The sequence below is a fragment of the Sciurus carolinensis genome, chromosome 11 (assembly GCF_902686445.1).
Source record: "Sciurus carolinensis chromosome 11, mSciCar1.2, whole genome shotgun sequence".
NCBI lineage: Eukaryota > Metazoa > Chordata > Mammalia > Rodentia > Sciuridae > Sciurus > Sciurus carolinensis.
This window is the reverse complement of record NC_062223.1, coordinates 55,905,443-55,919,949: the sequence shown is the minus strand read 5'-3', so window position 1 is coordinate 55,919,949 and position 14,507 is coordinate 55,905,443. Positions and strand designations below refer to the sequence as shown.

Below are 14,507 nucleotides of genomic sequence, written 5' to 3'. Positions count from 1 at the left end.
GCTCTAATATTTCAAAGGTGACAAGCAATTTATATGAATGAATCACAATTTAAGTTCCATTATACTTGAACTGATAGATACTGCAGTAAGGTTTATGGATGTTTCTTTAACAATATTTAATAATAATATAAAACACCCAGACCTTTTGGTTACTAATTTCTGATCCTATTAAAGGCACTCAGTAGTGTTGAGCAATTGAGGTAGAAGCTGTATCAAACTGTGAGTTCCAGCTGGAAGCTGGGGTCTTGGGTCACTGGAGCTTAAAGTGTGAAAATGTTAGAATTTGATTTAAAAGAGCCAAGGAAGCAGGGATGCATGGGGCAGTGTTGCCATTTTAACAGAGTGTAAAACCAGAAGAAATGTCATGAACAGCATTGCATATGGGCATAGAATTTGGAGAGCTGTTGTTTCCACACATCTTGGAAGCTAGAGAAATCCAATATAATCGTAGTGTTGAAATGTTACAGTGTTAAAGCTGACATCATGAAAACAATGCCAATTTTGGAGTCCAGTGGCTTGAATCCAGATCCAGGGTTTTAATGCTGATTCTGTGCATTGGGAAAGTGATCTAATAATCCCTTTAATCATAATGGCATGGGGATTCTTACCTCCTAGAGTAATCAAGAATAAGTGGAAGGATAGGGTGCTCCCTGCAGACACCTAGTGAGGTGTCTGATATGTAAAACAAGACACTGAGTGTTTACCAAGTTCCCAACTTTATCCCATGAGGCATGTACTATGTAGCCTCTTCTCATCACAGTACCCAAAAAGTACTTTTTATATCCATCCACATTTCCAGTAGATATCAATTTAACTAGTTCTTCCTAGAAAAGTTATCCAGGCTGATTCAGACCTTTGACTTGTATCTGGACTTGAGTGTCTTCAACATCCACCCTGAGGTTCAGCCTTGGGCTTAGTCCTTCTTGTCTCCTGGCTTTGGGGTGACTGTCACATTTGGAGAGACCGTTGCTCAAGAGGATTACTTTAGGCAGACACAGCCACCACCTGGACAAAGGCCAGGGCACACTACTGGTTGGTCCTCAGTGTGTTGGGTCCACTCATTTTCACTCTCTGAATGTTGGTTCATTCTTTCAATAGGAAGTTATGATTTTTGTTTTATTCTATTTTATCATTACTTATTACCTTTCAGACCCTTTTACTTTCCTTGATTAAAAAGCAAAATTTGTCCTCAGCTCATTCTAAAAATCTCAGTTGTGTGCTATTTCTCAGGATTGTTTTCTCAGGATATCCCAGCTCTCTGAAGATGGTAATTTTGTTTTGATTCTCTTTATAATCAGATTTCCTTTTGAAGCACTCTTGAGTCCTATTGAAACTCTCTGCTAGGTTATGTCTTTCACTAAAAATGGAGAGACAATTTTTGTTTTGGCAAACTTGTCACCATGTCACCATTCCATCCCTGTTCCTGGAGTCATGGAAGTTGTGAATTCTGTCCTTTTTTCCATCATCTTATCTCAAAAGACTCAGCTGGATGACTCCACTTTACTTTTTTTTCTCTCCACCATTTATCTCTCAGGGTAGTTTATATATGTGTTAATGGGTAAGCAACAAAGATAAGTTTGTGCTAGTTTAGTTTTTTTTTGGTACATTTTTCAGCTTTTTGGATTTATGTTGTTGCTGTCTTTTTCTGTACTAAGTAGTTATAAGATATGCGCAAACCAAAATTACAAATGGTATGAACTGAGAACAGAAGTCTACTCTAAGACATGTAGGCAGAACAGCAGGGAAATATGACCATGGGGTTCTAGAGGACTTGTGAAGAGCAAGGATTGGATTAAATCTATGTGAGAAATTCTCACTGGAATTTTCTAATCATTCTCTTATTTGTTTTTGGAAAATATTTTTAATTCAAGGCATTAACGACCTTTAAAACAGAGATAGATAGCTTGGTCTGTTTGGTGAAAATAAGCATGTTAAACCAAGTCACTCCTTCAAAGCTAGATGACCTGGAGGCCTCTCAGAAGTTACATGGTGGCCTAAGGGAAATGAGCCAGGAGAGTCCACTGGGAGGAGTTGACCAGGGTCTGTGACAGGGAAGCATTCATTATAGTCAGCAACCTGGTTGTCAGCTGTGGCCCAGGGTGAAGATTGAATTGCCTCTAAGGCAAGTCTTGGCTAGTTTCTCATCTTAAAGAATGACTGGGCATCCCAGCAGAGTGAGCTAGACTTCAGCATGACTGTGTCTCTGTGAGTAAAATACCAACGTAATTTAGCCTTCAGCTTGCCCTGCTCCAATCAATTTTCTTCACTGCAGCTGGAGTGATATTTTAAAAACAGAAATTGGATGGTGTCACGACACTGATTAAAGTCCAAGCTCCTTCACATGGCCCACAAGGCCTGGCAGGATCTGGCCTGAGCATGCTTTTCCAGATTCATTTCAAGTAGACAAGGCTTCTTCCTGTAACTAAGTCTTCTCAGGCAGTCTTCTGTGTCTGGAATGTTCTTTCCCTCCCATTTATCTGTTTCACTTCTATCTCAGGTCTCAGACATAGCATCACTTCCTTGGAGAATCCTCTCTGACCTCTCTGCGGAGGTTGAATCCCCTTGTTAAGAGCTCTCCTGTCCTTGGTGGAATGATGACAGGTTTTGCTCAGTGTCATGCTAGGCAGTGAGGTCCAGGATGGCATCCTGTTTGTCACTCCAGGTATTACTAGGTAGCTGATCAGTGTTCTTTGAAAATCACGAGTACGCCATTCTCTTCCTTCCTAATTCTATAGAGACAAAACTTTAGCCACTAGAATATCACTTCTGGATTCCCAACCTCATTCTCTATCTGGTAAATTCCTGTTTGTCTTTTAAGATCAAACTTCACAATTCCCTTCTTTGAAATTCTTTTCACAGCTGTCCTCTATACTAGTGAAGGAAGTCTCAGTGGTTTGAACAAACCAGGACATATATCTAGGTCATGCAATGTGTTCCTCATGCTTGTCTGGTGTCAGGGACCCAGGCTAAAACAGTCTCCATCTCTGTACTTCCATGAAACAAGAAAATGTGGTAAGCCATAAGCTGGGTCTATCTTTTCACTGAGAAATGATATGCTTCCATTAATATTTCATTATCAGTCATACAGTCAGGTTTAAATGAGAAGTGGGTGGGGAAGTTCAATTGTGCTGTGTCTGTGGAAGTTGGAAAACTGATAGTATTTTATAAAGAACACTGATGCCACCCAAGTTTTCCAATACATGTCTTCTCTTGCTGTTCTCAACTTTTCACTTTCATGAATTTATTCCTCCACCCCTTTAATCATACTGAAGACCTTATGATCAACAATAGTAAAATCACTTTTAGAATCTTAATGTGAAGCACACTACACTACAGTAATCGGGGCAGTGTTTGAGATGGAGACTGGCACACAGGAAGCTGTTGACTGCCTGAGTTATTTCATTAATTTCTGGTGTTTTGGTCTTATAATATGGTGATGGGAATCTTCTCTTAGGACCTCAATTACCCAGCAGTAACTTTTATTTATAGGCTGACTGGTCTTTAGCACCAAGAAGAATCTGATGTTATTCTCGGGTATTTTATTAGGAAATAAATCAACCTACTTTTCTTTTAAAAATAAATAGATAAATAGGTTTTCTGGTGATTCAATCTAGCCATTTTTTTTATGGCTTCTGTACATTAAGGGTATTAGGATATCAATGATTATCTTAGTGGAAACACTGTATTTGACTAATTATCATTTTCCAGGAGCTGTCATGACATAAATCTTGATGAATTAGAGGTCAACTTCTGAGTTCAAATCCCAGGTCCAGCATGTTTTAATGGGAAGACTTTGTGTCAGGAATTTAACTTCTCTGAACCTGTTTTTAGACTTCTTTTTTTCCCCCTGGGGATTGAAACCAGGGGTGCTTAACCACAGAGCCACCTCTCCAGTCCTTTTTTTATATTTTATGTTAGAGACAAGATCTCACTGAGTTGCTTAGGGCCTTGGTAAGTTGTTGAGGCTAGTTTTGAACTCTGATCCTCCTGCCTCAACTTCCCCAGCCACAGGAATTGCAGACATGTACCACCTGGCTGTTTTCTAGACTTTAAAATGGGGGTAGTGTCTGAACTTTGTTCTTGAATTACGTATGGATCAAATTAGATAATGCCTTTAAAGATACTAAGCGTTAGGTTTAGAACTGACACCCAGGACAAAGTGATGAGACCTTGGGGCTTGGACTTAAATGCAAATTATCAACTACTAACAATCACAACCAGAAAAGGAGATCATATTTTCTATTTTGGATTCCTGTGCTGTTTCAAATCCCTTCCTCTCTCTACCCATCAAATGTAAAAGCTTGAGTAAGATGAATATAAATCCATTTTAAAAAATACAATCTACAGAAAAAGCCAAACTCTGTACTTACAGGTATAGGTTATTTTAAGCCTTACCATGAACTTTTATGAGAAAGCAGATGATGTTCCGACCTCCCTTCCAAAAAGAATAATATATTTTGTTGAATCAGCCCATTATTCTATCACGAGGGAGAGAGCTCCAGGTTAAGGGATGAAAGACATTAATTTGCATCAGACAACAGCTTCTGTCCATATCCACAGTACAACATGGGAGAAACTGGCTACAACATCATTTTGTAACAGATGGATTAAAGCATGTCTTAGTAAGACACACAAGCAGAGAGCAGCCGGATTCCCTTGATCTCTCAGATAAAAGCTGCACCATGTACTGTGGATGCCCAATAAATATTAATTGGTATCAGCTCCATGGACACAGAACTCCTTGAGTTTGGACATTTAAATAGAGCATCCTCCTTGGTGGGAAATTAATAATTGATTCTGTCTTCATACTTCTGGGGTTCTGTCTTCTGTCTCACCTTGTGTCTTTTTAAGAAATACTTTCAGCTTAGGACAGGATCTCATGTCTCAACTGAATTTGCACTTAAGTTTTTGTGTTTGATACATCTTGCTTTTCCTCCTGACTTCATTGGGCATTCACCTTTTTTGTAACTTTATTGTAAGACAGTTACACTGTGGTTCAATTATTTGACTAACCATGATATTTATTTTTCTCCTTCAGATATTGATGAATGTGCAGCTAAGATGCATTATTGTCATGCCAATACGGTGTGTGTCAACCTGCCAGGGTTGTATCGCTGTGACTGTGTCCCAGGATACATTCGTGTGGATGACTTTTCTTGTACAGGTGAGAATTAAGAAACATTTCCCCTGATTTATCCTTTCTGTACACCTTTATTTGTGTTGCATTTAGCTCCTGGTGCACAAATATTGCTTTTACTTAAATAATTCTCTTTCATTATTTCACCATCTTTTGAGAAAAAATAATAATAAAAAATTTTTTATCTGCATGATTGATTTCCACTCCCGGTATTTCTCCCTATTTGAGTACACATGCATGGGTATGTTATTTAGACTTGAAGTCCCAGTTGCCTATGGTAACACTGAAGTACTTAAAGGTATCGGTTCTAAAAATAGGAAGTATCAAACCATTTTCTTTCCATCACAAGGAAAACTTTTTGTATGTAACAACATGTACTTTGGGAAAGATAAGCATTAAATTGGAAAGAGTGGCAGGAGTTTTTCATAGTCAGAAAATAGACATGAAGGCCAGTCAAGATTATTTTGATTAATATTTGCTTATTTTCAGTGTCCCTTTTCTTCTATGTCCCTGTGCCTGGCACTCTGTAGCACCAGGGATAGTAACTGCCTCTGTGTGAGTTGTGCTGGTTTTATGGGGCATCTGATTTGTAGTTCCAAAGTATTTGTAATCATGTGTCTGCAGATATCAACCTTACACTGGTTAGGGGTAATAGAAGATTCCATTCTTTCTTCATTTGGACTAAATGTATTCAAATGCCTAATTAGCCACCTATACAAAAAGAACTTCTTGAACTCATGATATCAGTTATGTTGTACCTTTAACTAACTCCTGCATGTTTCTTCTTGTCCTAATAACATTGGCATATAAAAACTGCATTCTTTAATTAGAATGTAATGCCATTTTTCTTAAAGCATTTTTCTGAATGACCTTTACAGAAGTGCAGAAAGTTACAAAAGTTATGGAAACACATATGTCCAAATTCCTTTGTCATTGATTCTGTGTTTATAAGTTGCCTTTCTCCAGGTGAAGGGATGGAGAGCTCAGATGGATGAAGGTTTCTGGGGGTACCTAAGGTCAAATGCCATTTACCTGTCTTTTACATAGCATAATGAAAAATTCCCAGGAAAACACAAGAGGTTTTTATAAACTTAGCATGCTGAGATCTAGATTTTTAAAGGCTTAAAATTCTTTTGGACTTGTAAAAAAACTGTAAAACTCTGTGGTATTATAGGTGACCATCACTCACTTCTCAATAGTAAATGGAGCTTGTAACTTATTTTAACCCTAAGAAGAAGCCAGTGTATCACCTCCAAACACAACAGCTCAGTGTCATGTAACTAAGGAAACCTTAAGGAGAGCCTTACGTATGGAAGGCCTTTTTGAAATTATATCAGAATGTCCCCTCTGTTGTTCTTAGGTTTTCATCCAGGAAGGGGGAAACAAGTTGGTGCTTATTGAATTCCTATTAAGGACAAATGCTCTGCCTGGTATGTTGTATATGGAACAAGATGAAAAATGTACTATTTTAGGAATAGGCTCCAGAATTTCTTATAGAAAATGCACTATGTTTTTTGGAATAAAAGGCAAAAGTATGGTTATCAGTGGGCACCCAAGCACTCATCCCTCCCATACACACAAAAAAGTAAATAACCCTGCAGGGAAAAAAAATCTACATTATAACACATACTTTTTGTTTTGTTGTGTATGTGCGTGTGTGTGTGTATTTTGTCTGAGAGGGACTAGCAAAGTTAGAAATTATGAAAGAAAATTAGGTGGAGAGGAGAGGAACTGATGGGAAAGCAGAAGGCAGGCTGCTGTGGGCAGGGGACAGGTGAAAACTCCCCAGAGGGAGGAGAGCTGGAAGGGTTTTGTAAGAGTAGCAATATCTAATGTGTGGCTTATCCACTGTTTGTTGTAGAGTGTGCAGTGTTAATCTTCCTCATTGTGGTGGGCGAGACCCGGGGCCCAGGGTTACGCCACATGCATCCAAAGATGGCGACTGGCAGAGAGCCAAATGGCGTGCTGAATGCGCCTTGAGAAAAACAGGAAGCATTGACCATTGGCTGTATGATAATTAGTTCAGCCGCCTAGCGCGTGGACAGATATATCTTACATGTATGCTTGAGCTCCTGATCGCTTGACCTTTAATAGGATTGGATGGACATATCTGGTTACAATTGCATATGCATGAGACTGCTTATATATTGAGGGTGTTATCTGAATAAAGGGGAAGCTGCTTCATGAACTTCTGAAGATTACGTGTCATTTGTCCTGCTGGTTGGCAGCAAGTGACACTCATGACCCTGAAATCCTTAGTACAGTCTACCTTCCCCTAATGCCAGGTGAGCATTACCCCCAGCAATAGGACACAAGATCACCTGGTGGACAACAGAAATGACACCTGTGAGGTGGGGTGTTGGGATGGAGAGGGCAGAGGAGCCATCAGAGTGGAACCATCCCCATGCCTTCTGATGTCCCCACACTTACTTAGCCACACGTACACATCTCTTGTCACTGCCTTTCCTCTGGAATTTTCTGAATCTTGATGGGACTTTGGACTTCAATAGGTCATACAGCAGGTAAGATCTTCTTCCAAAAGCACTCCTCAGATTCCAGGTTCCTTCCAAGCTACTTACTGCCCCATTATTTTTTTTTTTTTTTCTGCTTCTCTTCACAACAGAACTAGTTTGTCTGTGGGAGTCACCCTCATTTGCCTTCACTCACTTTATACTTCCACCCCAACCAGTCCACAGAGACCATATTTGTCAGGTTCCTCAAGGAATTCCTTTTGCTAAATCTAATGTTTTTATCTGAGCAGCAGTTAGCACAGCATTTAACACATCTTATTCTTTGAAACACATTCTTTTTTGGCCTTTGTGACATCCTATTTCCTGCTTTTCCTTTCTTGTTGGCCACTCCTGCTTTGTGTTTCTGGATCAGCACTTGTTTTTTCTGCTGATCTTTGAAAGGTTAGGCTGCCCTGGGCTCTGCCCTGGTCCCATTCTCTCATTAACATATATTTTTAGATGCCTACATCAACTTTACAACTCTAACTGCATCTCAGTGTTGGTCACTACCTAATTTCTATCTCCAGTTCCCATCTTCGTGGTGAGCTTCTGAATCATATATTCAACTTGACATCTATACATAGACATTTAAGAAGCATGTCATACTTAATATGTATAAGACAAGACCCTTAATTTCTTTCCACTTCTGAAAACCTCCTCCTCTTCCTATTTTTCCCATCTCAGCAAATGAAGGTACCATATGTTCACTTTTTCAAGATAAAAAACAGGGTTATGTTGATTCCATTTCCTCCCTAGGGGATATAGCTAATTACCCCTCTACTTTCAGGCAGTTCACCAGTTTTGTTGACTTTACCCTTCATATTTTGTCCCTGGTCTGTCCACATCCTCTGTTACCATCCTAATGGACTTCCACAATGGCCACCACACTGAAGTTTCTGCTCGAGGCTTGCTCCTCTGTAATGCATTCTTCACATAGCAATCAGAGCAAATTTTTAAAAACAGAAGTCGTACAAATATGCTTAAAACACTAATGTATGTTTCACTGGAGAGAAAGTCAAATCCATACTTCTTATTTTGATATGCAACCCTGTGTGATTCTTCTCCCTTCCTGCCCAGCTTCAACTTATACCATTTTCCTCCTTGCCGATTATGACATGACCACCTGACCCTTGTCTGCTCTGTTTAGTAAGCTTGTTTCTGCATTAGTTCCTATGTGTGAGCTGTTGCCCCTTATTGAATATCTTTTTAGCTTGATATCTGCATAGGGGAGTTTTTTTCTTGTCATTTAGATCTCAGCCTAAAAATGATCAACTCAAAAATGCTTTTGCCAATCAGTATAAGTGGCTGCCTATTTTTTCTGTCATACCACCTGATTTCAATTCTCTTTATGTTACCTATCACTGTCTAAAGTGTCTTTTTAAATTTATAAGTGATTTTTTATTTGTCTCTTCCCACTAGAATGTAAACTCTGAAAGTAGGGCCATTTTCATTCTGTTTCCTACTGTATCTTGACTTTTTAGGACATTGCTTGGCATGGAGCATTATTCAATTAATATTAGTTGAGAGAAAGAAAGAATAAACCTAACTGACTTTAGACAAATTCTCTACTTCTCAAAACCTCATTTATAAAATACTTATACATGTCATGCCTACAGGATATTGGGGACTTCCCTAGTGTGATACATATGAAAATATTTAACAGGGTACTTAAGTCAACCAAAATAGGATTTTTTCAGTAACCAACACGCCTGAACAAGAGCAACTTAGAATAACAGTTCCATTTCTTATGCTCTTTGTCTACCACAGATAACAGAAGTGCTCTGTTTATAATTACTTTGGAATATAGTCTGATGGACTAGACAGTGGGTGAACATTGCCAGTCACCAAGGCAGAGAAAAGAGAGCCTGAAGGGTCCTCTGCCAGCCGTTGCATGTTCTGACCAGGGAGTGACACATGTTTCCCCTCACTATTCCCTGACTGGTCACTAGTCCCATCCATCCACAGGGGGATAAAGAAATGCAGCTCTACCACATGTTTTGGTGGAGAACCCAAAGTAGCTGATGAGTGGTGCTAATAAATGTTAGGACTGATATTTTGTAGGTTCTCAAGAAATAAAATTCCTTTGATGTGCAAAGCTGTGGGTCAATTTTATCAATGTCAATTTGGGAATATGATAGAGAAAGTAGCTTAAAAAGTCATAATACTAAGCAAACTGTATTAAAAACTATGATGGAAGTATAAACAAAATTCAGTAAGGAAAAGATCCTTGATTGCAAAGATGGGGTATCTGGAGTTTCTGTTTGTTTGTTCTTGAAAGTCAGGGGAAATTATTGGAATTTACTGGAGCATGTTGGCAAGCAGTGACTGCATTGTGTTAGGATTTACATTGGGGGTGTGGATGGGAAAGAAGAGAGCAAACAAGGAGCAGTCTCCCAGGCAGTCATTTTTCCTCTTAGACCTAATCAGGGACCTCCCATTAGACACTTATGCAGTACACTGGAGGCTCTGGAATTCTGACATTTACTTTGGTATTGTTTTAATCAGTTTTTTCACTGCTATGACCAAAAGACCCAACAAAAAAAATTTGAGAGGAGGAAAAGTTTATTTGGAGGTTTCAGAGATCTTTATCCATAGATTGCAGGCTCCATTGCTCTGGGCCTCAAGGGAGGTAGAACATCATGGCAGAAGGGTGTGGTGGAGGAAAGCAGCTCGGGACATGGCACCAGAAAGCAGAGAGAGAGAGAGCTCCCCTCACTGTGGATAAAATACAAACCCCAAAGGCAAACCCCCAATGACCCACCTCTTCCAGCCACACCCTATCTGCCTGTAGTTGCCACCCAGTTAATTCCTATCAGGGGATTAATGCATGGATTAGACTAAAGTTCTCATAACCCAGTCATTTCACCTCTAAACTTTCTTGCATTGTCTCACACGTGAGCTTTTTGGGGCCACTTCATATCTAAACCATAACAAGTGTCCAGGAAATAAACCAAATGTGTCTTCTATTCTCCAAGACTTATCCTGTCCTCACCCAAATGTCTGCCATTTCTTTATTGGCAAAGAAAACTTCTCCCAAGTGGTTATTTGTGGTTACTATAAATGAGGTTTATAATAGATATTCCAGCATTTTTTTCCAGATATTTTATTTCCAGATGACAATTTTCTGGAAGAAGTTTCCATTATTGACTTTCCTTATTTCCTTAGATTATTGTAGTTTCTGTCCCAAATCAATTAATACCTGCTATTGTGGTTCACTCTTGCTTTTCCAGTATGTCAATGTCTGTCTGTTTTTCTTTCTTCTATTGTTATATGTCATTTAACTTTGACACTCCATTCTTAGAAGTCAGTAGTCATACTGAAAAATTTCATTCAGCCAGAAGTTGGTGATCCTAGAGTTAAAGAAGAGATATCAGCTTTGGTGGTTTATTGTATGTTCGTTTGATACATTCATTTATTCATTTATTACTTCATTCACACACTCAATATGCAATTCATGTTTATCATGAGTGTTAGGAAATGTAGACCCCAAGATTAGTGATAAATGATGTCTATGCCCAGGGGGCTCATGGCTAATGAAACAGCATCTTCAAATGAGAAAACTCAAATGTTCATTCACCATCAAATATCTTCCCTTTGTCCAATCAATCCTACAGAGTCTTAGCAGAGTTTAGATAAGTATCAAATGCTTAACTCTTCTGTGGTCATTAATCCTTGAAAAATTCTAAGGATGGAATCCCCACAACTTTTCCCAATTCTAAGCTGCCAACAACAAGCAGATTGCTAACTTTCAGAAGACTCTACCTGAGACAGCAGATGGCTTGGCAAAATGCTGGAGGAGAAAGGCAAAACATTGAACAGAAAAGAAACTTTAGCTTTTATTCAATTTTTTGTTGTTGTTAAAACTGAAAAAATTCATATCTTTGGGATAACAAATCTCTAGGAGTTCAGCACTGAGAATAATTATCTAGAACTTAAAAGTATGCAATAATTTAATCATTGCCCTGGGACTCAGGACTTCTTGACATGACCATGCATTTTATATGAGCTTGTGCTTTTTGCTGTGAAAGTTCCTCTTGGACTTTTGAAGGATGAAATCTAAAACATTTGGCCTTTGACACTTTGGCTGTGCGATTTGAGCGTGACTCTACATTATTTTGTCTCCTGTAAGAGATTCCCTCAGTTGCTTTTTTATGAATGCTGAAACTGGAGGAGTCCTGATTGGAGTTTTCTTGTGCGGGTCACTTTTCTTTTTCCCACAGTCTTTTGATTGTTGTCATGGTCAACCTGCTTGATTTATTGGCCTCTGGCTTTCATTTATTCCCAGTTAAACTCCTCATGTTTTTTGGCTGTTTGATAAGATGTTATCATTAGATACGCAGGCAGTTTTAAAGGACGATACTTGTGATTTACAACAAAAGCATGCAGCAATAAGACAGGTGCTTGACAGTAATGGCTAAGCATTCATTTTTATGCCAAAAACTTCCCATGAAGGTAAGACATAAAAGGGGAAAAGTGAGATAACAAATATCTCATGTGATTTCTATTACCTTGCTAAAAGGATTTTTATTTTCTTGATATTGGCACTGAAGAAACCTTGAAGGAAGTATATGTTTGAAATAGAGCAAGCTTAGTTAAAGAGTTAGATATAATAGCCTATTAATTTAACGGCTTGAATTAAGCATCCTATAATGAAAAGAGGTTAGGCAACTTCTTAAATACCTTAGGAGTGAAAGTTAGCTGTTAGAAATTTTAGGTTAGTGCTCTGTAATATGCTTGTGACCCAAGGTTGATGAAATAACAAAGCATTTTCAAATATGAGATACTGGATGTTTTCTCATTGAGCACAGACATATGAAATGGAGCTAAAATAGGACATTTTCCAATTTGGTAGAGCAAGGTTATAAATTATCCACTGATTGTCCTTATCTTTCCAGCACATACTGTGTGCTTGCTTTGGAATGCTTGTCCTTGTTTATTTTTGGCAGTCTGCTAGCATTAAGAGACAAGTTGCTGGGCATTGCTTGGCTTTCAATCTCAGAACAGGTGACAAAATTATAATAATGAAGGTTATGGGCCTATAGACTATTTCACTTAATGCTGTATAAGTGATTCATGGAATGCAGGACTATACTTTGAGGCTTATTAAAGATACTGGACATATCGAATTTATTGACATATTGAATGAGAAAGGTTAAAGGAAGATATATAACTCTGGATGTATTAGCATCCACCTAGAAGTTCTGATGATAGTTATGAGATAGTTTCCTTTGTTTTAATTTTGTTTGGCTGGTATTGCATTCTTTTTTATTTCCCTCATTTAAAGAGGTAATTTACCCTCCTTCCTATCCTACCCCAGAAGAGGAATGTGACTGTTTCAAAAGCAGGATTCCAAAATCCTAATCCATTAAGGAAGCGATAGTCAATAATCACCACAGGGAAGAATCACTAGGGACACTAAAAACAAAAAGGTGACACCTGGTATCTATCCTTGGAGATTTTAATTTTCTTCAGTTTAGGATTGCCACCTGGCCTTGGGAGTTTTGCTCAAACATCTAGGTGATTCTAATGTACAATTTTGAGACTCATTGCTTTAGCGTGGAACAGAGAGGGTTGGAGTATGGGGACAATATTAAAGGATAATGAGAGAAAAAGTGACTACTATATTGTAGACCAGAAAAGAATGCCCTTAAACTGGTACTGAAAGGCATGGAGCTGGAAGGTAATGAAGACTGAGACTTGGATGGTTCTTGGAGGAAAAGCCCTGCCTCCAGAGCCACACTCTGAAATATGTAAGCTGTGGATGCCTCTGTGGGTGGGGGATGCTGAATCTTCAACTGGGACAAGGCTGCTGCAGTGCATGGAAGAGCCCGTAAGATGAATGGGGCTTTTCTATGGTGATCTTCGTGTTCCCTGGGCCAGGGTCAGACTACTCCTTCTCTGCCAGTGCCTTGACTATTTGGAATCCATGACACAATCTGATAGAGGGGAAGAGTGCAAAAATTGACCAAGACATCTCCATAGAAGAATAGGAGCCCAGAATCAGTCATTCTGTTGCACTAAAGAAATTACAGAAAGTTACCTTATTTGCACGAACACCTTGGGGCTGATCTATTCAGTGCATATGGAAATAATGTCAATAAAAGGAGAAAATAAAATTAAGAGACCCCTCTAAAGGGAGATTGAGGGTGACAATTCATAGAATGTTAAGTTTTTCAGGTTTATTTGAATTTTTCATGTATAGTATTAGAAAGAGCAATGTTTAAAATAATGCTGAGGTTCATTAAAACAGTGAATATAGTTTAAAATATCAAAGGGTGTTTACCTTGAAATTTCATGATGAAAATAAATCTAAAGAATGTGTCGAGTGTTTGACTTCTTTGTTAGGTTTAGGTGGGGGTTCCTTTTTATTCTAATCTATGTTATAAAGGATCAGAATTGCATCTGCGGCAACAGAACAACCAGGAAATTTGGTAGAGCTTGCTCTCAGGGTGTTTGTGCATAAACCTATTAAATACTACGTTGCTCTTGACCTAAATTCATCATAAGCAACTTGTTCATGTTTTTGTGTACTCTTGTTGAAGTTGTATACTCAGAATGACAATTGAGCTTTCACGTAAGACAGGAGTTTAAGAATAATTGAGCACAGAATTGTACAGGTTAGTTTGCAACCCCACCACATCCACATTTGGGTCATGTAATAAGTGTACATTTCTCAGAAATCCTATCCTATATTTTTTACTTCCTCTTGCATGTGTGTAGTTATTTCCAGACTTTTCTAAAGTATAGTGAAGTGTCCTAGGATTTGGTTTCCTTTTTCTAATATAATTGAGAATTTATTCTACCTATTCTTGGGTCAGAATGAAATCTCTAAATTTTAAAGATTAAAATTTAGGGTATCA

General features: G+C 38.5%; 1 protein-coding gene across 2 annotated transcripts in view; it reads left to right on the top strand.

The window, feature by feature from the left end:
• Nucleotides 1-14,507, top strand: part of Nell1 (neural EGFL like 1) — an 865,354-nt gene that overhangs the window by 428,615 nt on the left and 422,232 nt on the right. For both annotated transcript variants that reach the window (XM_047517024.1, XM_047517023.1), the window contains exon 13: nucleotides 5,039-5,164. In XM_047517024.1, coding sequence (XP_047372980.1) covers nucleotides 5,039-5,164 — 126 coding nt within the window. The remainder of the gene's footprint in view (nucleotides 1-5,038; nucleotides 5,165-14,507) is intronic.